The sequence below is a fragment of the Ceratotherium simum genome, chromosome 5, assembly GCF_057802395.1.
Source record: "Ceratotherium simum simum isolate JZ-2026a chromosome 5, ASM5780239v1, whole genome shotgun sequence".
NCBI classification, from domain to species: Eukaryota; Metazoa; Chordata; class Mammalia; order Perissodactyla; family Rhinocerotidae; genus Ceratotherium; species Ceratotherium simum.
The window spans coordinates 58,106,110-58,132,845 of record NC_141904.1 but is presented as its reverse complement, the minus strand read 5'-3'; the positions used below and the strand labels follow the sequence as shown (position 1 = coordinate 58,132,845).

The 26,736-nt window shown below is 34.8% G+C and overlaps 1 protein-coding gene across 16 annotated transcripts in view; it reads right to left on the bottom strand.

Moving 5' to 3' along the window:
• SLMAP (sarcolemma associated protein) overlaps positions 1 to 26,736 on the bottom strand; it is a 157,318-nt gene that overhangs the window by 47,738 nt on the left and 82,844 nt on the right. For 3 of the 16 annotated variants that reach the window (XM_087431213.1, XM_004419851.3, XM_087431223.1), the window contains 11 exons: positions 25,649 to 25,721; positions 21,257 to 21,293; positions 19,550 to 19,612; positions 16,210 to 16,305; positions 15,876 to 15,947; positions 13,913 to 14,053; positions 12,681 to 12,818; positions 11,129 to 11,297; positions 10,993 to 11,043; positions 10,451 to 10,501; positions 5,552 to 5,614 (listed from right to left, as the gene is read on the bottom strand). In XM_087431213.1, coding sequence (XP_087287339.1) covers positions 5,552 to 5,614; positions 10,451 to 10,501; positions 10,993 to 11,043; positions 11,129 to 11,297; positions 12,681 to 12,818; positions 13,913 to 14,053; positions 15,876 to 15,947; positions 16,210 to 16,305; positions 19,550 to 19,612; positions 21,257 to 21,293; positions 25,649 to 25,721 — 954 coding nt within the window. The remainder of the gene's footprint in view (positions 1 to 5,551; positions 5,615 to 10,450; positions 10,502 to 10,992; positions 11,044 to 11,128; positions 11,298 to 12,680; positions 12,819 to 13,912; positions 14,054 to 15,875; positions 15,948 to 16,209; positions 16,306 to 19,549; positions 19,613 to 21,256; positions 21,294 to 25,648; positions 25,722 to 26,736) is intronic. The other 13 variants (XM_014793200.2, XM_087431217.1, XM_087431216.1 and 10 more) reach the window with 7 other exon arrangements.

The window sequence follows — 26,736 nt, the reverse complement described above, 5'->3', positions numbered from 1 at the left end:
AAACAATGCATTCAAAAGAAGCTCAAAGGGAGCACAGGTGTGCCTAGACTGGATTAAGTTCTTTTTTTCCCTGGTCTTCTCTTGGATTAAGTTCTTAAAGCTAAAGAGCCATGGCAGCTTCCTTATATGACAGCTACAACCAATTGAAAGCAGAAGATAAACTCAAACAGCACTGACTAACGGATACTGATGTCAGTTGCCTAGGGATCCTAAACAAACTGAAAGAAGAGTAGATGAATATAGAAGAACTGCATAATCTGCTGTTGTAACTGCCAGCCTGGAAAACAGACTAGGCTGGAGGACTAATAGAATATTAGTAAATCTCAAAGTCAGGTTTCATTCAAAAAATAATATTATGACTAGGGCACCAAAATAATGTACTTGAGATCAAATTTTTTAAACGGCATACTGGTATTTAAAAAGTTAGACAGTCTCTAGATTGTCAGAAACATATTACTTTAACAGGAACAATAAAGCTAGATCAATCAGCTTTCACTGTCCTGAGACTATGAATAAAAAGGAAGAAAACAAGTTACTTCAACAAGAAAGTTCCTGCTAACACCCTTCTCCACCCCCACCAACAAGTTTTCTACCTACTAGTTAACATGTACTTCTGTGTGCTAGGCACTACTAAGAGTGCTTAGTAAATATGATCTCATTTAATTCTCATAATAATCCTATGAAGTAGGTACTACCATCCCATTTTATAAATGAGGAGATCAAGTTTTCAAGAGTTCATACTGCCAGCAAGGGACCAAATGAGAATTCACATCAAGGTTCCTCTGATTTAATTCCAAATGTGATAAATAAAAACGGGCTACAGTCACCTAAAAGATCATTAAAGGGAAATGCAAAGAAACTGAGACTAGAATGAACACCAACATACAATCAAACTAAAAATTAACAATCAGCATTCGACATCAAGCCAACAATTTATTTCTCTTCAGAGAGTAGGCATTCACAAAGCAGAAATAGAGCTTTTAGAACCTCATGGGGGAGGCCCTGTGAGGTTGCTAATTTTAATACAGACTTTCACAAGGTTATTCGTTTCTGCAGCAAAATAAAATCAGTTAAAGCGATTCTTGCTATAGAAGATAGCCTGCCCTTTCATAAAAACAGTTCCAGAAAGCTATTTGTCCTAAAACCGAAGAACAAGGAAGAACAAAAGAGAAAAAAAAATTTAATTTGAGGATAGATTGAAAACTAAATTAAATGGACCGATTTCAAGAATACAGAAACAGATCTTTTTTAAAAAAAAAAGGAGGGCCGGCCTGGTGGCTTAGTGGTTAAGTGCGCGCGCTCCGCTACTGGCGGCCTCGGTTCGGATCCCGGGCGCACACCAACGCACCACTTCTCCGGCCATGCTGAGGCCACGTCCCACACACAGCAACTAGAAGGATGTGCAACTATGACATACAACTATCTACTGGGGCTTTAGGGAAAAAAAAAAAAAAGGAGGAGGATTGGCAATAGATGTTAGCTCAGAGCCGGTCTTCCTCAGCAAAAAGAGGAGGAGTAGCATGGATGTTAGCTCAGGGCTGATCTTCCTGACCAAAAAAAAAAAAAAAAAAGGAGCAGTCTACAAACAAAAACACTGTTGGCATGAATTTAAGACTATCTTCTGTGCAGTTATACTGGGAGAAAAATCTGGTAGAAATGTTGGAAAGCTAGCTGACTGGGGAAATGGTTGGTACAATTAAACAAAAACCCTCCAATATATCCTAGATCGGACAGCTACTCTAAGAACAAAGAAATAAATATTAGCAACATCTAGTTTAAACTCAAGAGTTTTAATATAATGGGGATATAAACTACTATAAGCAGGAACCACAGCAAGTATTTTCTAGTCTTTGTTATAAATAAACTGCTTTGGCTTAGAGAAATAAAAGTTTAAAAAATGAAAATTCAAAAATCTGTTTCAAGTAGAATATTTAATCAGAATAATCCGGAGATTGTTCAGAGAGGCTGATCTCATAGAATGATGAAAAGTAAACAGTCACACAAGCAACACTGATTCAATGCATTACTCCAAATAAGGCAATTTCTATGTGAGAGCAAAGCCTTAAGAGAAAGGAGGGAATGAGAGAAGCATACACAGACAGTGACTGTAATTTCAAAATGGGGGTGGGAGGCAGGGAGAAAATTCTTTAAAAATCAAGAAAAAACAATAAAAAATATTAAAAGTATTAGACTTTTGCCTAATAATAAAAACCGTTAAGTCTCATAGTAAGCATGGATTAAGAATACAAAGACATGAGGTTTATTTCAGGGCACTTGTTAACTCCATCATCAAGAGGCAGATGCCCTTGGGGGAGGGGCAGTTTGTCTCTAAAAAGCAGACCTCAGAGGAAAGGTTCTCTGGCACTCCGCAGTGATGCCTCTACACCCACTGGGACAACAACAGCAAGAGAAATCAAAGGGGCAGGCAGCAGTCCAGAGAAAGCTGTCTTTCACTCTATGGCCAGGAAGTGGTGGCAGCTGTCCACATCCTTAGATTCTCTACCTTTTACCCTTCATCCTTTCACTCAGCATACAAGTTAATTAAGTGACAGTTCAAGGAATATGTATAAGACAGATTTAGAGACACACGATTTACAAGTTAATATACAATATAATACAACAATACAATATAATATACAAGTTAATCAAGTGACAGTTCATGGAATATATATATGAGAAACAGATTTAGAGATACACAATTTGTTAACTCGGAAAGCATGTTTAGCAGAACACAAAAGTCTCAATGTATTCATTAAGTTTATATGGTAAACCTTGAGTAACTAAAATTTGCTGGGAACACGGAATGTAGAGTTCTGCTTAACCAAAGTTCATGCCCGAATTCCTAAAGAAGAAAATATCGTTAGAGCTTTTTACCAAGTTCCACTAAAGTTACTTGTTAATTCTAGACTTTATATGGCATATTTTTATACAGAAAATTTATTTTACAGTTCTGGAATTATGCAAAAGGTTCTTTAAATCTGTTCAAAATCCAATCTCAGTGCCTGGGATTAAAAGCTTTTCTCCTAAAAGAGAATTAAAAGAAACACAGTCTGTTTTACCATATAAGGAAAACAAATTGAAATGTGTTCCAACTCATTTAATCAAAATCACCTTGTAAAATGGAGAAAGCCAACAACCAGATATTCTCTTATGGATTCATACACATAAACTGAAAAAAATATGTCAATATATTAAAAATAGACATGATGAATCCTATGCAAGTGAATTATTTGCTTTCTACCTTTTAAAACACAAGGCGAATTTATACTATATAAGCCCAGTAAATAACGAAAGCTAGGAACTTAACATTTGCTTTTTAAAAGACTGGAAACAAGAATATGAAGTATCACTGCTCACAGAATATACACTTGATGTTCAAGATCATAAATCAGTTCAAGATGCCTATCAATGAAAATAATAGCAAAAAAACACGTGTCCACTCGTCAAAAAATAATCCAAAATTGTTTCAAAAGTTCATGTGAGATTCTTGCTGAATTTGCCTTGCTTGCCATGATACTTACTAAACACAACAATTTCTATAATGGCAGCTTGTCATAAAATAATGAAAATGTCCCTTCTGCCAACAAATCAAACCAGAGGTAACCCTTATAACCCTTACTATGCCATCTTTGGCTATCCAAATTTAAGGAACCAAACAGATTCAGATAATGGGCTATATCCCTAGATACCTGAATTTACAGTCCAAACTTCTACTATTTATACTTAGGAACCCAATGGATTCAGATGGTTAGGAATACTTATATTTTATTTTTTCTATACTTTGGTTCACTCTTTGTCCACAAAAATAGGATTTCATATTCTCATTTTTCCCTCCATGTACCACATTTAGCATTTTCCCATGCCATTACATAGTCCTCATAAACATTATTTTATTGGCTAATATCCTCATTGAGGGGATTGCCATAATTTACATAATTTCTGCTCTAACTCTGAATATTTATTTGGCCCATTCCCCACCCCCCCCAATAACTATGACATAATAAAAATCTCCAAACATCTTTTTCTTTCCTTAAAACAAACATTATTCTGTGTTATAATTACAGCTAAATATTTTACACATTTTATAATAATATTTTAAATGATTTTTGCAAACTTAGTAAAACATTCTTTTGACAGTTTTCTGTTCTTATTTCTTTGGGTTCAAAATATAAATCCCAAAAATTCAAAATAAAAATAACTTATTAAAAAAGGGCCACATATAACAAAACTAAGTATAAAATCCTTCTCCCAAAGATTTATATTTTAAATTATACATTCTACTTTTAGTTGGTTTCAGTGAGTACCAATTATTTTGCCCCAATTTCCTGGAAAAGTGAGATTGAGAGATCAGAAGATAACAAAAAGATGTACTAATCTTTGCTTTATGAAAAAATTTTAAAGGACAAAGAAATATGCCATATTTATTAAACAATTTGCCTCAAAGTAATGTTAAACTTACATTTAACATTATAGACTCTAAAATGGACAAAAACAGAAGCTCTTCTAAAAAACATTAAATGAAATTCCAGGTTTCCTTAAAGCTTCTCTCAGGAGTATAAATATTTGATCTGTTGAGTTAGCGTCTGCTATAATTACCAGGTATGATCCTTACAACCCCCAAGTGCTCCTGAGATTATGTGTGTGTGGGGGGGAACCATACACGCGTGCACACCCACAAAATGAATTTATGAGCATAAGAACATGGAAAGCCACTCATTTCAAAAAGAGAGCAAGCAGGAAGATAAAAATGCCTGACAAAGTGTATCTAATAGGAAAAAGTATAGACTTTATCAATGAATCTTTACTATGCATAGTGACATTTAATTGTCACTAAGAAGACCAACGGAATATCACAACCTCGTGATTGTTACAGATTTAAGCAGCCACGTGATTTTCAAGTAAGAGGGAATTCACGATACTTTTGTTCAGAATTCAGCAGAGGTCCAAATCATCTCAAAACCCAAACTATCTTTAAAATATTATTAAAGATAGGCTTTGTACAACGTCCCAAGGGTAGGTAGTTGATGTTAGACTGTAGGACAGCCTATTGCTACTACTTCCCAAGAAAGCTCCTGCTATTCTAAGGGCCATCTTCAGATCTGAGAGCCCAAAGTAAATCATTGTTTTTGTGGCTTCATTTAAGAAATTTATTTAAGAACCTCAAAGGCCAAATCTGTGGTAAAACTAGAACTTAAGTAAAACAGGTTAACATTATTACTGTCTCTTAAGTATCCACACAGAAAGTTTAGGTGCTTGACATTCTATTTTATTCCCTGCTCAATAACAATTTTTAATTAAAAAGCTTAAAACTTCCTCTATTTTTGTGAGCAATATGAAATGCTCACCTCCATCTGTGAAGGCAAATGTAATAGAAATATTTTCCTCAAAAGAGAGAAACAGCAACAGTGTGAAAAGGACTGCTGCTATCTGAAGATAGCCCTTTGTGCACTTCTACCATAGCAAACACATTGAGATCTTCATTTTTCCTCTCATTTTTCAATTTTAGCTCCTGACTTCATTAAAATCAATGTGAAAAATACTCTGTACTCACTCTGGCATTCTATGAATTGATGAATAAAAGTGCAGTCCCCGCCACTCTTTGAAAGCAAGTGCTCTAATAAAGAAAGAAACACCTTTAAGGATATAGTTTGTTGCTGTTTTTGAAAACCAACAGCAAAGGTAGGAAAACTGAAATGTATTAACATGGGTAACTCTGAATAAGATTAATAAAATTTTAATATATTTTAATACTAACAGCAGACATATTTCAGAGCTAAAGTTAAAAGACTGAAAATTGTAATTATATAATCATTAATTTGTACCCTGAATGGTTAGCTTTTAAAGGTGCAGTTTCTATCCAAAGAGCTCAAGAAAACCACAGAAATATATTGCTTTAAACAGCTTCTTCCGCTTTTAAAATACACCTTTCTCCATGAGAGCTTTATAAATATCCTTAAATAATTTTAAAATTTTACATTTGTTCTTACTGTTCACTAACTGTCCCTCTTCAAAACTATTCATCTTAGTTAAGACACAAAAGTTAAATATTTTAAGAATACTACAAAATAATGCCTTAAAATTTTTAAGCAACTGATGCAATATTTTAATTTTTACACTTTCATTTCACAGTCTTCCCCTTTGAGTCACTTAATCTGTACTTCATACATTATCAAAACATTACGTTGTTTTTCTCTGCCCAAATGATTAAAATCAATGCCTGCGCATTTTAAAATAAGAGCTTGGTAAATGGTTTTGCTCATGTCAAACAGAATTTTTTTTTTTTTTTTAATTAAGTGGAGACAATCAAAACCTAACATAGTAGTTTAAGAAAAGTTTCGGTCCTTTCTTACAATAACCTTTATTTACTTTGATTCAAAGAGTTAACTTCTGAATCTGGATAACATCCTTCAATTATATATTTACATCTTTCAAAACTACCAAATAGACTTTGGAAGTTCAAGTGTTAAAAATATATTCTAACATGATGACTATCTGGAGGGTGTGAAAACACTAAAACCTGTCAAAGAGGACAATGAGTTAATACCACTCTGACTGTAAAAGCCACTTTTCTCTTCACCTCCATCTCAACCCACCTCATCCCTCATCATCTCAACTTTGCTTGAAAGGCTGGCATCTCCTACTCTGATTGCTCATCAGTCTTTCTTGACATGCTTACTGACAGCCTTCTTCTTTACCTTCATACTCAAATCTATCATCGTCCTTTATCTAGTTACATATATATGTAGGTATCTGTGTGTATATATATAGTTGTACATAACTGTACAGTTATACACAATTATAATATACAGAGATACAATATAGCCCTCAAAAGAAAAAAAAAGCTAACTGCACAGAAATTTAAAATAAAATTTAAAAATCTACTAAATAGCATTTGCCAATTGGAGCCAAGAAAGCCAAAACAAGAGCCCTCAATTGATTAGTAACTATCAAGATAAAAAGCTGTTTTATATAAATCCTATCTAAGCTATGATAACATTTTCAGAACTCAAACTATATGACATCATTGTTAAATATGAAAACTCATTTGAGGGCCGGCCCCGTGGCTTAGCGGTTAAGTGCGCGCGCTCCGCTACTGGCGGCCCGGGTTCGGATCCCGGATGTACACCAACACACCGCTTCTCCAGCCATGCTGAGGCCGCGTCCCACATACATACAGCAACTAGAAGGATGTGCAAGTATGACATACAACTATCTACCGGGGCTTTGGGGGAAAAAAAGGAGGAGGATTGGCAATAGATGTTAGCTCAGAGCCGGTCTTCCTCAGCAAAAAGAGGAGGATTAGCACGGATGTTAGCTCAGGGCTGATCTTCCTCACAAAAAAAAAAGAAAAAAAACAAAACAAAACTCATTTGAAACCAAATTTTAACCTAACTAAAGGACTTTATAAAACTTATTTGAAACCAAATTTCAGACTACATCACAGGACTTTAGACGATATTTGTTAATGTAGGACATCCCACCATCACTCATCAAGCGAAAAATCACCCTTTTGTCTACTCTGATTTTAATATATGGACTCTACATTAAAATATTTACTATACTAATTTAGATAAAATGCAAGATTAATATAAAAAGATATATAAATGACTTCCACAAAGGCATCTCCTAAGACACATAAGACAAAAGTCTTTCAGAGAGTATATGTAAATGATTTGGATCATGACACTTTTAACACTCCATTACTGAAATTCAGGCCCTTGGGAATTCACTTTGCCAAAATTATAAAAGACGCCACTTATAATCCAAAAAGAATTAAATACTTATGGGGGGGTATCTATGATACTAAATAGGGCTATAGAAATGTAAAAAAAAGACAGATACAGAAACATAATAGAGAACCACGATACTTGAAATGTGATTTACATATTAGTTTCCTATGAATTTGGATTTTCTATATCTGTGTTGTCCAATACAGTAGCCATTCACATGTGGCTACTGAGCTTTTAAAAAGTGGCTAGCTTGAACTGAGATGTGCTGTTAAGTATAAAATAAATATACACTGATTTCAAAGACTTACTAAGGAAAAAAGAATGTGAAATACTCCATTTATAATCTTTTAACATTAAATACATGTTGAAATAATATTTTGAATACAGTGGGTTAAATATGTTATTAAATATATTATGAAAATACATTATTAAAATTTTACCTGTAATTTTACCTGTTTCGTTTTATATTTTTAATGTGGCTACCAGAAATTTTTTAAATTATGTATGTGGCTCTCATAATATTTGTTAGACAGTGCTTTTCTATACCTCTGAGACATATTCAAATTATGCTTCTTAGATAAGATACAAAAAAAGTTTACAGTACAAAACCTGTGTTTATAGCAGCTACTTTAGATTTAAACAATTTCAAAAATGAGGTTTACTGGAGAACTATTATTAATCTTAACATCTCCAGACATTTTTGAAATATTCTCTTACAACTATACTTGGTTCTCTCTCTATTATTTAAAGAACAATTTTAGTTAAAATCATATCATCTAGCACATTATGGCTATGGACTTCTTTTTTGGTAACAGTGGAATACTTGATAATTGGTTTGTTATTCTATCACAAATGATTCAGAATAGACCCATCTTATTCCAAAATCCACTATGTAACTAAATCTGGTGTAATGAAGCTTTTGTGCATATCCAGTTATCCACCACTCGATTTATTTAAAGATATTCTATTAGTCACTCTTACACTACTCAATTTATCACCACTGAAAAAACAAACATGCCAGCAAGGGAAAAATAATTATAGTAGGGAGTACCTTAAAGTATACAAAATATCTCATTCAGTCTTAAATCAAGGATTTATCTACAACTATTCTCATTTAAATCAACTGGAACTGGCAAAAAAATTTTAAGCAGTAATTTGACAACTCTAAATAGTATAAAGATGGTTCTGTGTATATACAAGGATTCTTTTAAGTGAAGGAACAGAATGTTCCCAGCTTGAGTTAACACTAACATTAATAAATACGTGCTCAAGTCAAAAGGGAGATGTATTTGAATAAAAAGTGTACATGCCAGAAAAAAAAAAGGCAAAATAACGACAACAGAAAATATAAATTCATTTAAGGATAACAAGTTTCTTGAAGATGAAGATTAATTCATTTTACATATGTTTGCTAAATATACTTAATAAAGAGAAATTAGTAATATTGGTGCAATGAATATAAACTACACCTTTAAAAATTCTCAAACTGAAATTTTAAAATATCAATGTATTTCACAAAACATATATAGTCAAATAACAATGATTAGTGAAATTTTTTTTTTAATTCAGAGTTTCAAGATTCATTATATATGTAATATCAGGTCTTGACCTTGCAGCTCACATATACATGACTACCTGGGCCTATTTTGCCAGTTCTTGATTAGAAATAAACCAACCAAACAAAAACAAAACAAAAAAAACAAGTACCTCCTAACTTTATCAGTTTGGTTGCTGCCCAAGAACTATAAAGATATCCCCTGATACATGGAAAAAATATTTAATAAGAAGTTCTGTTCCTCAGCAAAAAGAGGAGGATTAGCATGGATGTTAGCTCAGGGCTGATCTTCCTCAAAAAAAAAAAAAAAAAAAAGTTCTGGGTATCGACCCTGATATCGTCCACTAACTTCTGTATAAAAACTGAGATGAGAGACAAATTTGTAAACACACAAAACAGTATTATTAGTTCTGTAATCCAAGCATCTAATGCAGGATCTGGCACATAGTTAGTTGGTGCTCAATTAATGTTGGATGGATGGGGAGGGGAGGAGGGTGAATAGTGATCTTTGTGACTGAAGGAAAATAGAAGCCATTGGGTAAAAAGTACCTCATGCAGTAGTAGGAAAACTAATAGTGGCTATACATTTTTGGCAAAAGATAACCCAAGCTATCCACAAAGAAGGGTCACAGTACCAAGAACTAATACAGGATTTTTCAGATGGCAGAAAATGAGTGACCCTGTTTTCTCTGATCGATGAAACAGATGGATAAAGAAAGCAGTTGCTATGACATGTCCAAGGGCTCAATGGGCTGTTAAGTAAACTCTTGGCTGGGGAGAGGGCAGGGCACAAACATTAAACATGGGGGCCAATTATCCCCAGGATGCAGCACTTGATAGAAGAAAATGGTAGTATAGTTCTTTGAAAAATACAGTGGGAGGGAAAAGCTTTATTATATAAGCCAATGCTAACGTTGAACTTTACCATTTTCTTATTATTTCAATAATTGAAATTTCCATATAACAAGGGATATCTAACCACAGATCATAGCATTAAGAACTACAAAATAAAAGGAAGCTTGATTTTAAAAGATGGGATTCAATGGTCTATGAACAGCATGCTTTTCATTCCAAACACTCAAAACCTTAAAATCCTGACCTCTCTATCCTGCTTAAATAGTAAAAGGATATCATGAAAGAAAAATATTTAAGTTTTTTACACTACCTTTTTCTGTGCTCCCATTTATTTTAGGTAAGAAGTCATCAACTTGTATCCCTAGGATTAAGACAGTATATCATTGCCTGATCAAAGAAAGTATTACTTTAAAACTGGTCTCCAGTGTAACCATGGCATTTTGTATTCCTACTTACATTAAGACTGTATAGAACACTTTAAATTTATTTTCACAGAAAGGGTTCAACTTGCCATTTTCTATCAACTCAGAGAAAAGGCTACAACTGCTTAGTAGCCTTCCAATGAACCTTAAAAGAAAAAGGATCCTGCTGTTTGTGTTTTTCTTATTTAAATATCTCTAAGTAGAAAATCTCAGCTGCAGAAATTTCATTCATCTCAAGGACTAAACAATGGTGCCCACTGGTGGCAATCAAGCATATTTTTAACGGAAATTTTCTGAAAGAGTATAGATACTTTATACCTAATATGTAAAACATCCCTCTTAAAGAAAATAAGTAACCAATGTGAGGTAGTAAACATCAAAAGTTTAATGATAAAATTCAGCTTTAAATAAGATATTTAATGATACCTACCTAAGCTGCTGCATTCTTTAAGAGTTTTCTCCTGAAGATGTTCTAACCGTACTGTAAATAAAAGTCCAAGACAAAGGTATTTCACAGATAAAAAAAAAAAATCAAATCAAATAAATTTCTGGATTAGCTAGTTTACCTTGTAAAGCTGTTAGCCTTTCATTGGTGAAGTCATTATCAGCTTGCAAAGCTTCTATTTTTGCCTGGAGCTCCTGTTCTTTTTCTTCCATTTCATCTATTTTATGTTGTAATTCTTTTTTCTCAGCTTGTCCCTTCTGTTGGATTTCCTCTTGTTTTCCCTCTGCCACCTATTGAGAAAGAAAAAGAAAATGCAGTTATTTAATAAAACCTGAGCTTGTTTTAAGATACCTAAAGCAGGACTGTTTTTATTTACAAAGGCTTCTAAGGAGAATATTCAATATTATAAAACATTTATAAATGTCAAAATGAAGTCAAAAGTGATCTGCATTGGAGTCATGCCACCACATCACCTAGGATAGAAAAACTTGTAGCAAGCAAGCAGGCTCAATACATAGAGAGATGAAGGAGTCAAAATGAAAAACCACATTTTTCAAGTGGGAAATAAGGTTTTCCCCTGAAATTACTATCCTTTCAATTAGTGTGTGAATCCTAAAATGTAACTTATTCTGAAATTTTAAGCAAAATTATGTTTAGCTAAAGAAATGATGGTTACAAGCTCTTTTCAAAACGACCTCCTTTTAACAAGAACAATCTTTAAAACTATTATAGGTTAACCAACCACACAAAGGGGAGGTATGCTCTGGTCTTCTCTAACAAATGTGTATCTTCTAGCCACTCAATCCATGGTTTGAATTATATAAAGATGGGTCTTCACAAACTCAGTTATAACATTTTAAAGGACCAACTTGACGTTACCTATGGTCTGGTCTGTCCTTATCCTAAATGTCCTATAGCTACAGGGAGCTGCAGCTGAAGCAGAGCTGGAGGCTATAAGGGTTTAAGATCACTCCAAGGTTCCCTCTGGGCTTGTTCTAGCACTAATATATCTGGGCCCAGCCTTTGGGACTGCCTAAAGATAAGCAGATTCAAGTTAAAAAAATAGTCTGAATATCTTAGGTTTTGCTGAGTATCAACAACTTCCTGTTATATACTAAAAGACGTCTATTGTGAAGTACTGACTATTTATTTCCATCTAGAAGAAATATTTCAGCTTTTAAGACTTTCAATTATCTGTGGCAATGGGTTTGGGCTAAATGCACTTGATTTTCACTATACATTTCAACCATTACCAAATTTTATATCAACAACTATTCAGGGGGCCAGCCCCGTGGCTTAGGGGTTAAGTGCGCGTGCTCCGCTACTGGCGGCCTGGGTTCGGATCCCAGGCACACACCGACGCACCGCTTCTCCGGCCATGCTGAGGCCACGTCCCACATACAGCAACTAGAAGGAGATGCAACTATGACATACAACTATCTACTGGGGCTTTGGGGGGGAAAAAAAAGGAGGAGGATGGGCAATAGATGTTAGCTCAGAGCCGGTCTTCCTCAGCAAAAAGAGGAGGATTAGCATGGATGTTAGCTCAGGGCTGATCTTCCTCACAAAAAAAAAAACAAAAAACACAACTATTCCGCAATACCTAAACTCTTAAGCTATCCAGTGTGTCAGGGACTATTAATAACATACTTTCAAGTTGAGTAAATACATACCTTTAATTTATCAGATAAATCTTTAATTTCATTAACTGCTCCATTATATTTATTGGCTAATTCTCTTAATTCTTCCTGAGTCCGTTCATTCATTTCTTTCAGGTGGGTACATTCATCTTCAGTATTACTCAGACTTCGCTGCAATTCAAATTTACAGGCAATTCATTTACAATAAATGTACATTCTAAATTCAATTTATAAAAAGTGTAACTCTATGGGCTGTTCTAAATCAATATTTGCCCTAGACTTTATATTAAGCTGAGTTAAATAACATAAGGACTTCAATTTACTTCAGGTACCTGCTAAAACAGAAAATACAACTAAGAATTTGAAAAAAAAAAAAAAAAGGGAAAGAAAGAAACCAGGCAGGGGAGAGATCATACTACCTTTATATAATTATACTTTTAAAAGGCCACTGGGTATGACCTTTAGCCTTGAAAATATTTTAAGCCTATCAATTCTTGAAAGCAAGTTTAATAATATGCACAATTAATTTAATAAGAAAATTAGAAGACTGCGACTTTCTTTCCTTGCATGTCCAATTAATGACACGACAGTGAATGAGTCACTCTGGGATGGGGCTATTATAGAAACTAGCCCTAAACTAAAGTATGTTTACCATTTAGTTTACAATGGGCATTTTGACTAAATCCAGTAACAGATAACTTCTGTGGTAATTCTGCAGTGGTTCAAAGGAATGAGCTGTATTATCAATTAGGTTGTTTTTAAAGCAATGAGAATCACATTTTGACTGTTCCTAAAAGACATAGAAAGGACTGTAGAGACGATTTCCCCTTTGAACCTCCAAAATTAAGACAGTTAGTTTTTATCTCTGGAGGATAGGTAAAGTTAGAACAGTGGTATAGGCTCTCCACCTTACACTGACTATCCTCAACTGGAAGAAAAGCAAAACTAGGTGACAAGAGATGAATTCCCTGCACATAATATGGTCCATTGAGTGAAGGTTGAATCCTAAACAGAGGGCACATAGTAAGATTCCCTAGGCTTTTATTTCCTCAGTCACTGACTAGGGACCATAAGCATCAGAACTCACATGGTTACATTGAAAATTCCTGACAATGAAAACAGCATACTGCTCCTTACCATCTGATAGACAGGAAATATTTCCTGGCTATATAATAATACCCATGTTTAAAATGTCCTGAAATGTAAGCAATTTTAGGCTAATTTTAAAATCATGCTACTATTTAGTATTTGTTAAATTGAAATACCTCAACTTCTGAAAGTTTTCTAACCACGTCAATTTTCTCCTGAAGAACCCGCCTCAGGGACTCTTTGGCTGTCGTCTCATAGTTGTGTTTATCCTCCTGTAACGCTATAAGTTCCTTCCGTAAACTATCTTCTGTTTGATTCTAGGATTAAAAGATGTTTATAATTACAGCCAAGTTATTTTTTTAAAGTATTTACCATTTGAAAAAATGATATATTATGATGCTCCTTGAATTCTATATTAAAGTACCTCCAAACACAAATGATGTTGGTCTTATATTAATTGAAGCTGTATTTAAAAGTTGCATTAGTAAATTATGCCTTCACAGATATATTAATACACACTTTCAATAGAAAAAAAGTCAAAGGAAATTGAGAATTTCTCTGAAATATACAAAATGAGTGAACTCTTCTATTTGTTATATTATCTGCAAGCCACAATATTTACATTTGTGAGCGAAAATAATCTCTTACATTCAAAGGGGCCAAAGATTTTAAAACAATGGTTAAAACAAAAGGAGTAAGAGCTCCCTGGGGAGAAAGCTAATTCCACGTCCGAGGCAGGAAATGTACAAGCTAAGTCCGGAACATCTTGTCTGATATGACAGCAGGAAGCTATCAAAGTTTGCTAGGGTACTACTAAAAGCACTCAGGTGCCAACCTGAAGAAGTTCCCATGGACCAAAGATGGGATAATTTGAGCATCAATAAGAAAAACACATGGGGGCCGGCCCTGTGGCTTGGTGGTTAAGTGCGCGCGCTGCAATGCTGGCGGCCCCGGTTCGGATCCCGGGTGCGCATCGAGGCACCGCTTCTCCGTCCATCCTGAGGCCGAGTCCCGCATGCAGCAACTAGAAGGATGTGCAGCTATGACACGCAACTATCTGCTGGGGCTTTGGGGGGAAAAAATAAAATAAATAAAATCTTTAAAAAAAAAAAAAAGAAAAACACATGGAATAGGTTGAAACACATGAAATATATTTAAATCTAACTTGGGGAGAAAAAACACTTCATGGTCATTCTTTGGTGGATGATTTTTTTTTTTTTTTTTTTGTGAGATCAGCCCTGTACTAACATCTGCCAATCCTCCTCTTTTATTTATTTATTTATTTTTTGCTGAGGAAGACTGGCCCTGGGCTAACATCCATGCCCATCTCCCTCCACTTTATACGGGACACTGCCACAGCATGACTTGCCAAGCAGTGCGTCGGTGCGTGCCCGGGATCCGAACCGGCGAGCCCTGGGCTGCCGCAGCAGAGCGCGTGTACTTCACTGCTTGCGCCACCGGGCCGGCCCCTCTTTGGTGCATGAGAAGAAACCAATTCATTATTTTGAAATTCAGTAAATAAAGGGAGAAAAACACTTATCCTGCTTTTCCTAAAGAAAACGTACCTCAGGGTAACAAAATGGTTTATGAGGGGAAGTTTCTCTTTATAGTAGTAATCCAGTTAGTAAATGAAGGAATGACAGAGTTACAAATCACCATTTTTGCAACCCTTAAGAAAATAATGCATCTAGGCAAGGATCATCAAAGACTGCTAATATCTCAAAAAGAAAGACAAGTAGACATTATGGTGCCTTGTGGGTAAAGTACACACTACTATCCATGAAGTGTTGTTAACAAAAAAAAAAGCTGAACCTAAATCTCTAGATCAGACTACAAATTTATGGTGTGGAAGGGGGAGCTATGACAACCCAGATTGAGGGAAATTATTGAGGACAAATGATGCAGTTTCTACAACAAATATCAACTGTGATGGAAAGAAGAGAGAGAGCTGTACATGGGTAATGACTATACAATTCTTTCTATTTACATGTATGTTTGAAATTTCTCATAATGACAAAAGATTTAAATGGTGAAAATGTAGTATAAATGTTTTAGCATGTACTCAAAATGACAGTCAAAGACATGAAGCTACATAAAAAACTATGCATTTTTCTTTATGTACTTGAGATTAATACCTACTTTGGAGCATGCCTGTAATTGGTTTCCCATAACTTCTAACCGTGATAAGAGTCTATCTTCATCTATTAAAGCCTGTTGAAGAAAAATTAAATATAAATAAAATCCCAGGGTAATTAAAAAATAACATATCTGAAAGCTTGCTAATGCCAAACAAAAGATATCAAATCATAAAACTGACCAACATCTACCGTAAAATGCTAAACTGTCAATATTTGTTCATTAGGAAATAATTTTGCCTTTGCTAGCCATAAAATTTTAGTTTTAGTTTAATTAACATCTAAAGGATATTAAACTATGCTCAAATGCTTCTAGAATATAAACGCAACTGGAATACCTGCCAACTGGTATCTGAAGCCTCTTGGGTGATGGCTAGTAGCCGCTGAAGTGTGGCTAACTTCTGTTCCAACATCTGTTCCCGGTGTAAGGCCTCCTAACATTATAAAGCACAAAAGAGATTCTAATAAATTCAGCATGATTCCTTTGAAGAGTAATCAATTTTTAGCACATTCTGAAAGTATTCTCATATTACATCCCATTTTGTATTTTACTTTCAAACCTGATAAATCTAGTCTGTAAAATATATATAGGCCACATCATTTTAGTTTCATTTGTTGGGGCTGTTGGGGTGCTCTAGCTGTAACTTTCCCTATAACAGAAAACAAATCATCTGTTTTTGTTTTCTTTTTACTCAGAACTCATAACAGCAAGTTAAAAAAGAAACCCAAAACCTAGAGTAGAAGAATCCAACAAATGTTTTAACCTTGCATTTTATATATACATGAAAAATTTTTAAGAATTATATATATATATCTCTCTCTCTCAGAACAAACATTCCAAACTACGCCAAAACAACCTAGTCAGTTGCAAAGATACTTCTTAATGGCTTAGCTGAACAGGAATGACATCTAATAAAATGTTATGTATATAAATATATATATTTAAAAAGAGACTGCTTCATTCTCATAGATTATTGCATTTTCAGATGTTCTGATTCTCTCTGTGACTGTATATCACTTAGCAGCAACCGAATGTGCCGAAAATAAGTAAGAGTCCACCAAGTACTGGTTCAATGTAATTAAGGAGTCAAGGAGTTATATATTATAAGTATTTGGCAGCTCCAAAGGAATATTTTTACAGAGAAAGACATTGGTGAGCAAAGCCTTATCTCTAGGTCACTTGTTAACATTTGATAGCTGTTAAGAGCATCTCCTTCACTGAAAGTCAAGGTTAAAACGCTCACATAGCATTTAGTTGTGGTTTTGGCACATCTCTAAATTTCATTTTTTTCTATTCCTGTCGTTATCCAAAAAAGAACACTTACTACTCTAATACCTCTCAGCCACCTCAACTGAGAAGTGTATGCTTCAAACACAGTACTTGAGGTTTAAAGCACGCATTTATTGCTCTCCACATCCTTCATAAATAATGATTACGAAAAATCTGGTCTAATTAGAGTTAGAGGTACTGTTTTTAAGTATAACTCTAAAAGCATAGATTAAGGAATCTAATAAAAGCCATACGGCCTCAGAACTCACATTAAAACACAGCTTACACTTAAAAGAGACTAGCCGCCAAATTTAAGCTTCTAAAACATTCCTAATATCCAGGAAATTACACTAATGCTGCAAAAAGTTTTACTTAAAAACACAACTACCAAATAACCACTACCTCCACTAGATGGTGTAATTTCACCTTTTTCAACTCAATTCCATTTAGAGTTTCATAACTCCATGAACTACATCCTAACAGAAATCTAATACTTCCAGGAATGGGCTTTTAGTTCTAAGGCACAAAATGCATCTATTCCAGTTTTTATTCAAAAGGTTTACAATTTACATTACAAGTTTAGCAATTCAAAAAGATGTATACAGAAAAGACAGTGTAGTATAATTTTCTCTCACAGAATTAGAAAAAGAGTGAAAGATTATGCCTACTACAAATACTAAGAACTGACAAGAAAGTTGGAAAGAGTACTGGAGTGAGTAAGGATGTTAGATTCACACTCCATGATGACTAGTAACAACAGCCTTGGGACATTGTTTTACCTATATGAGCCCCATATTTCTTATAGGAAAAATGAAGCTTAGACCAGATTAATCTCAAAGTTTTCTTCCACCTCTAAAAATAAGAGAGATCTAGGTCAATTAATGTGCCTTCCTATTGAATGGTAAATAACTACTAATATTTACGGCATACATTCTATATGGCATACATTCTATATGCACTGTTCTAAGTGCTTTCCATATAGCAATTCATTTACTTTTCACAATTCTGTGAAGTAAGTGCTATTATTATACCCACATCATAGATGAGGAAAATGAGGCACAAAATGGTTAAACAACTTTCCCAACAGGTCAAAAGTTAAAGCCACAGATCAAGTCCAGGGAATTCTGGCTAGAGTCTATGCTTTTAAATATTCTACTAAACTGCAAGTGTATAAAACTGCTTTTCTGTGCACCATTACATTATGCCCAGTGGAAGATAAGATCTGATTAATACATTGATAATTTTCTGTTCATTTTCACAGATGTGTACATTCTTAACTGAGGTAGAACTACTCTTAGTGACTAATTCCTATAAAAGAATGTAGGGACCCAGGATCACTGGTTTGGTCCTATCATTTTAAAGATTTTTTTTTCCCCCCTCCAAAGCCCCAGTAGATAGTTGTCTGTCATAGCTGCACATCCTTCTAGTTGCTGTATGTGGAACGCGGCCTCAGCATGGCCGGAGAAGCGGTGCGTCGGTGCGCGCCCGGGATCCGAACCCGGGCCGCCAGCAGCGGAGCGCACGCACTTAACCGCTAAGCCACGGGGCCGGCCCGATCCTATCATTTTAAACAAAAGGCAACTGAAGACCTACACGTGTAAAATGATTTACCCGAGGTCACAGAATTAATTGAGTAGCAGAGCCAAGATAAAAACCTCAATCTCTAAACTCCTGATCAAGAGTTTTCTTAATCATGAGAATCATAATCCAGCCCAAATCTACCAAAACTAGAAAAAATTTGTATGGCTCTTTAAATATGGTATTAACTTCTTCAGGAGCCCATTCCAAGTATCTGCCCTATCAAGAAATCTCTCTATAGATCTAGCAGAATAGCATAGTGGTTTAGAACAGAGACTCTGAGGTCTAACTGTCCGGGTTCAAATCCCTGCTCTACCACATACCAGGTGTGTGATATTGTGTAAATGATGTAACCTTCCTGTCCCTCAATTATTCCACCTGTAAAAATGGGAATAAAATATGTACCTTATAGGATTGTTGCGAGGATTAAATAAATTAATATAGGTAAAGTGCTAGACTAGAATCTGGCATATAGTAAGTGCTATATAATTGTTTGCTATTAATATCATATCAAGCAACCAAAATCTCTCCAGGTTTAATTCTATTTAAAGGTCATCTATGGATAAAGAACTATTCTGGAACTTCCTCATATCTGAAGAAAAAAATCCCTTTGGTACAGAATCTTATCTTCTCTAGACTTAACAGTCCTGATTCTTTTTATCCTTTTTTCATAAGACCTATTTTTAATCCTTTTTTTACTTTGAAAAAATTTCTTTTGTACTTGTATCCAACCAATATTTCTTTAGCCTATATTTGTGAACTAGCAAAATCAAATCTAAGTTGTTTAATTCTGCTTTTAAAGACTAAGAAGTCTCAAGATTTACTTTTACCTGTAGATACTGAGAAAGCTGGAATAGTTCCTGAGAGTACATACTTGGAGTGTTAGCAGCAACCTAGAAACAAAACAACATAGCATCAATAGCCACACAAAATATTTATAAAAGACATTAAAGCTAAACCAAATCCCTGAAATGCCTATTTACTGAAATATGCAAAATATAAATTATTTTTCAAATTAACCAGTTCCTTTACTTTTCAAAATATTTCTGCCCCTTGTCTAGAATTTGTAAATGGCATTATATTATGCTGACCAGTTTGAGATTTCTAAGCAGGGTGGTGGAATAAGTGCTACTCCTGAAAACATCCCTTGATAAACCAAATCACCAACTTACAGCACAAAGGCAATACAGCTATTTCTCAATCCAGAAATAATATTTCCTAATCAATAGATCTACATTTTTCTCCTTCAAAATTCATTGTTAAATAGTAATATGTCAACAAGTCACAATTCATTTAGAAGTAGCCATCTTCAAAATGGTATTTGTATATGGGGGTGTGGGGGAGGCAGGACATGAAATACAAAACTTTTTCAATGGCCAGAGGCAATGAAAACAGTTTTGTCTTTTTTTTTTTTAAACTATAGGTAGGTTTTAAGAAGAAAAAGATGGGAAATAATGGTCTTTAAACATTACAAATCACTGTCAAAATGCTTAGAACTCAAGAGTATTAGAAGAAATACTTTCTTATAAAGTGTTTCTCCCGGGTGTAGAATAAAGAACCATGGCATTATTCCAAAAAAAAGGGCACTAATAGGTTGCTGTAACATTTACTTACATCCTTAACACTACCAAGCCTTATGTGTTAATTTATTATTGATATTAACAGCATCAGTCCTTATTAAGCTCAGAAAGTATATTTTTATTAATATGCTGACTAGAAGACAGAGAGGTGGCATTATTTTTCAAAGTTAGTCCTAAATTGGCAAGCCCTTTATTCACTTCTGAAATAATTCTTGGTATTGCTGAAGTTGATGATTAACCATTTTTATTTCTAAAAAAAGAAATCTAAAGAGAACTTCAGTTTCAAGCAGGCTTTCATTCTTTATCCAAATGGAAGAAAAAAAAGTAAAATATTTTTCCCAATAGTTTAGTTACTGCACTAAGAAAACTCAATATCCACATTAATGTTAAAAGATACAAAAGATGTATTTTTTTTTTGCTATTTAGCAACGATATCTACTGTTTAATACATCATTATTTCTGAACAAAAGAAAAAATATCTTCTAACAAATAATTATTGAAAAGTTTCTGACCAAATCTGGTTAAAAATGATCTTCAAGGACAATAAAAGAGCAATTTCTATAAGCCCATCTTTCTATGTTATTTCCATGTGTAGATTTATGTTGAGTGAACTATTTGGGCAGAAAGCTTTAACACATATTTCTAGACAGAACTGTATTCCAGAATAAAAATTAGTAACTAACATTTCTTACCTCTGGCTATGCATAAAACAAGTACTCCTAGTCTACACAGTCAGCCATTTACTTGCAAAGGCTTTTTCTTAAGAAACAGCCACCCTAAATTCTCCAGATATTGAAAATCAGAAGGCTATAGTAACTATATAGCTATATGCACTCTATATATTTTGTTAGAAAAGAGAAATAAGTTTCTAGGTAAAGCATATTAAAGACAGACAGAATCATTTTCCAAAGCAAGATGGCTGAGTCAGTTTGGAAAAAGGAATCATTAGCAACTTACTTTGTCAACAGGACTTGGTAATGGAGCATGGATGACACTGAAAAGTAAAATTTAGAATTTTTATCTCATTTCCTGACAACAGAGGAAACATAGCATGACAGTACCAAAATATCTTAAACCACAAAGTTGATATATAATTGCCTTCACATAATTAAGAGAATGTGAATTATTTTTCAATCCTTTATAAATGTATAGAATTCCTAGAAAACAAAGTGATAAATATATCACCCTACCTTTTACAAGTAATATATTTCCAAACACCAATTCAAACTCCAAAATGTATTAAACGCCCTTTGAGGATCCACCACTTAATAGTACTACTCTTCTTCACCCAGCCATCTGAAACACTAATGACTGAAAGCTTAGATGTAGGTATGAAACTAAACTCAGTACCTCACTTTAAAACTAATTAGTAGACAGTATTAATTGGTACTTATTGCCTTTCTGGCCTTAAAAAGTACTACTGACAGAGAGGCAGTGTGTGTAGCAGTTAAGCAGGCAGGCTCAGAAGCTATACTGACTGGGTCAAAATTCTGGCTCTACTTACCAGATGTGTAATCTTGGGCAAGTAACCTAACCACTATAGGTCTCAGTTTCCTCATCCATAAAATGGGGATAATCATAAAACCAACTCCATAGGGTTACTGTGAGTACTGAACATGTTAATATAAATAAACAGCTTAAAACAGTACCTAGGACATAGTAGCACTTGATCACTACTACCACTTCCAGGAGATGAGAGCAGTTAAGGAAGCCAGGGTCTCTATCTCACAATGCCCTGTAAGATACTGTATGTGGGTTGTGTTGGGGGTGAGTAGCGGGAACACAGAGCAAGGCTGCCACCCATGTCCCCTACCAGCTGCTAATCACTCCATACACTTAAGGCCACTCTGGTGATGGTCAGCTTGAAGGCTGACTGGGAGAAGTTCCAGATTCAACTGGCTAATCACGTGCAAGCTGCTGAGAAACTGATCTTGCATGGTTTAAAAATAGGGATGACAATTCTGATCCTACCGAAGTAAGTGCAAGCATCCTAAGAACTGTTTCAACTCAATTAGTCACAAATCCACTAAAATGCTGAATAAAATTAATATTAAATATCAGCACCCACCCCCCTTCTGAGCATCCATGATATGTACAGACTCCCACTGAGACCATAAGACCCTTTATGTACTCTACGTCTTTGATTTCACATCTGTGTTCTCAGACACTGTGACCAATTCACCTCTGCATCCCCAAAACCCATCTCAAGGCCTTATGAAGCTTTAATAATTATATACAACTTTAGTTTCCTTTCTCTACCTCATAAAAATGAAACAGACATCTTAAATATGTTGCTTTTTCTTGAATACACAAGTAATATATATTGATTATGGAAAACGTGTAAAGTAAAGCATGATGAAATAAATAAAAATTACCCAATGCTAGCACCCAGAGATAACCATTTTGGATATATATCCTTTTCTCTGCAGATATGCACATATAGAGAAATGAACTTAAGAAACTCTAAATAGAAGCAAATGGTATTAATAGAGGTTTTTTTTAATCCAGTTTTCTTAAGTGACCCAAGTACAAAATTTTCTGTTCTCATGAAAATCCGGTTAATAAACAAAAGGCTAAAATTCCAGCACTACAGTCCATAAGTGATATATATTTGTATTTTACAAAAACTAGCTTGGATATAGGTGTATTTTGTTTAAATTATGGAAAAAGTTCATATTCAACAAGGGAATGTAGAAAAGGAAAACTGTTATATAGTGTTAGGGTAGTGAGATTGCAGGCAATTTCTCTCCGTTTCTTATTATTTGAAAATTATTTGTGCAACATAATAAAAATCAAGACAGAAAAAAAATTAGCTTTTGAGAAATACCTACTGAAGAACTTAAAAGCATTAAATGTTATATACACAATGTACCTTAAATTCTAAGCATTCTGGCATACCCAAAAGCATCTTGATTGCTAAAAAATGTTAGATTAAAATAACAGAAACAGCTAATGTTCATCATGTGCTTATTATATGCCAGGTACTATGCTAATCTCTATGTGCACAATCTTGTTTAATCCTCATAAAATTCCTGCTCGATAGGTACTATTATTTTTTTTTATTTATTTTATTTTATTTATTTATTTATTTTTCCCCCAAAGCCCCAGTAGATAATTGTATGTCATAGTTGCATATCCTTCTAGTTGCTGTATGTGGGACGCAGCCTCAGCATGGCCGGACAAGTGGTGCATGGGTGCGCGCCTGGGATCCGAACCCGGGCCGCCAGCAGCGGAGCACGCGCACTTAACCACTAAGCCATGGGGCCGGCCCTCGATAGGTACTATTATTACCTCAATTTTTCAAATGAGAAAAGGGAGGCCTGATCAAGTCACAGAACAGGCAGAGTTGGGCTTTGAACCAGACTATCCACCTCTAAAGACCATTCCAACCTTCCTCCAGCTCCAGAGAATTGCCTGTTCAAAATTTATCTTCTCTAGAAAGTCAGCCAGATTATGTACAATGCAATTGGAAGCGAAATTTTAAATGATGCTAATATTTAACTACATAAGAAAAACCAAACAGAGCCAGCCCTGACAGCCTAGTGGTGAAAGCTCAGTGCGCTTCGCTTCAGCAGCCCAGGTTTGGTTCCCAGGTGTGGAACCACACCACTCGTCTGTCACCAGCCATGCTGTGGCAGTGGCTCACACAGAAGAACCACAAGAACTTACAACTATTCACAACTATGTACTGTGGCGGGGGCTGGGGGCAGGGGGAGTAAAAAAAGAGGAAGATTGGCAACAAATGTTAGCATAGGGTGAATCTTCCCCTGGAAAAAAGAAAAGAAAAACCAAACAATGAGAAGGAAACTGGGGAAAAGATTAAAAATATTGGGGAAACAAAAGAGACAGGGACACAATTCACTAAAATAGACTTTGAAAAAATTCACATGCCCTACTAGATAGAACCTGAGAACACAGATGACCCTTCATGTAACTGCTCAAAGCCCTTGACTCCATGAAAGAAAAATTTCATTATCAAATACATCAAGGTCGCTAAGAAGCCACATATCATTATTTGATTAACAGTTACTCTTATTTTTAAAACCTTAGGGCCGGCCCCGTGGCTTGGTGGTTAAGTGAGCGCGCTCCACTGCTGGCGGCCCGGGTTCGGATCCCGGGTGCGCACCGACGCGCTGCTTCTCCGGCCATGCTGAGGCCGCGTCCCACATACAGCAACTAGAAGGATGTGCAGCTGTGACACACAACTATCTACTGGGGCTTTGGGGGGAAAAAATAAATAAATAAAATCTCTAAAAAAAAAACAAAAAAAAAAGAAGACCAAGACCTATTGATAAAAATCTTAAAAAAAAAAAAAAAAACCTTAACTGTTGACTCATGAAACCTAGTCATATTAAAGTTCCCAAAGTTAACTGTATTTTTAATAACTAAACTATAATTTAGAATAGGAAACCGATTAATGGCTTAAATTTAAAATGTTTTAAAATTTCTGCTTTGCTTCAGATATCTTTAAAGCTAAAAAAAAACTGATAGCTTCTAACTGAAGCATAGTACATAATAATTCTATTGAAAGCACAGACTATCATAGCAATGGGAGGGGCTCACTCTGCTTTCTTTTTCCTTCTCTCTTTCCTACTCACTACTCTACCTTGCTTTCATCTTACTGCTTCTCTCAGCCTCCCACCCTCAGACCTTTGTCTCTGCTTTTGAAAGTGAAAATATTATGTTGGGTATAGAAACAAGCTTCTAGCCAAATAAAAAAATGCTGAACTTTAAAGATTGTTTAGGTCTCCCAATACTTCATAATGATAATCTGTGAAAAGCACAAGATCAAAATGTACTTAAGCTTACATTTACATTTTAGGAATAATTTTTTCCTTTCAAGTGTGTCCTCCTCTAAGGGATCTTTCCACTGCTTCATAAAAAATTTTTTTAAAAATTACAACATTGTGAAATCCCTCCGAAAACTCCCACCAAAATAGGCTACTAACGATATCAACATCCTCGAGGTCCTGTAAGATTGTGACACTGGCATTAACTTCAGAGGCAATCATGGTCTAAGAAGTCCTATACCAAATGCAGATCAAAATGAACACAGTAATCACTCACCAACAACTTACATACCCCAAATATTTTGAAAAACAACTAATTATCCATCAAAACATAACTTGTAAAGTTAAATTTGGAAACAAAATAACCTGCCTCCTTATACATTATTATTTACTAGAATTGCAACTAATGTGAAAAGCAATTAAACTGGTGTATTATGTTCCAAAAGTACTATATCAATTTCCTAACATTATTAGAATAATCCTGAAGTACACCATCATCTAGAATATTATTAACCAAAGTAATTAATACAAAAACTTCATAGCACTAAATTATACTCACTCTGAGCGGAGCCGGGCTTCCATACCATCTGGTAGAAAAAGTTTTATTGTGGAAACAATACACCCATGGGTAACTGGTTAAAACAAACAAATAAGATAGATAAAATAATTGTTTAAAAATACAAACCTTTGTACCTCTCATATCTAAACATATATTTTATTCTTATATGTAATAACTTCTGGGAAAGAAAATACATCTGGTGGTTTAATGACAATATTCATTTCCCTGGAAAAACTCATCCTTATTTATCCATAATGAACCACAACTGTGAGGCAGAATTACAGATAGAATTGTTTTGAAAGTGTCCTAACCGCCAATGCTTTAATAACAGCCAATAAAAGGTCAGTTGAATATATGGAAACAAAATTGAGGGAATAAATGCACTTTCTCCCCTATCTGCTGGCATTAAACCTAACTCCAGCTATTCCACAGTTTAAAACCTAGCCCTTATTTCTGATTCTCCTATCCCCAATCTATAACTCCTAAGCACACCGCACAAACTCGCAAGTTCTGCATAGCACAGCTTGGAATATGCCATTCAATTCCCCATTTTATGAGTGAGAAAACCAAGACCTCGGACAAGCACAACTGCTTCTACAACTCTCTGCTATTGGTATCAGAGCTGTCTGCTATAACTCAAGTCTGAGGTTTCCAGCACAGTATCTAAAATTTTGGTTTTGTTTTCTTGGTGGTTTTTTCTTCCTCCATTCCTAAAAATCTTTACATAACGTCACACCAGCACTCTGTAGACAACGTCTTACTGTTGTTTCTTACTTCCTCCTTTTCCTTCTGAAGATTTCAAGAGAAAAAACCCCCCAAAAGCAGCACTTGTATAGAGCTTCTCTTTATGTGTGGGTTTTATAGAAAAAAAATATTTTTGCTGGTTTAAACGTTGATAGTTTGTTTCTCTATTATTCAGATATTATGTCTTTCAGAGTTCAAAGAGCTAATTTATTTAGTTTACCAAACTCTTATTAAAAGCTAATGCAAGGTGATGAAAATATACTATAACATGATCAGAGGAACGGTGATTATGTGACTGTATACACTTGTTAAAACTCACTGAACTGTACATGTAAAATTGATGT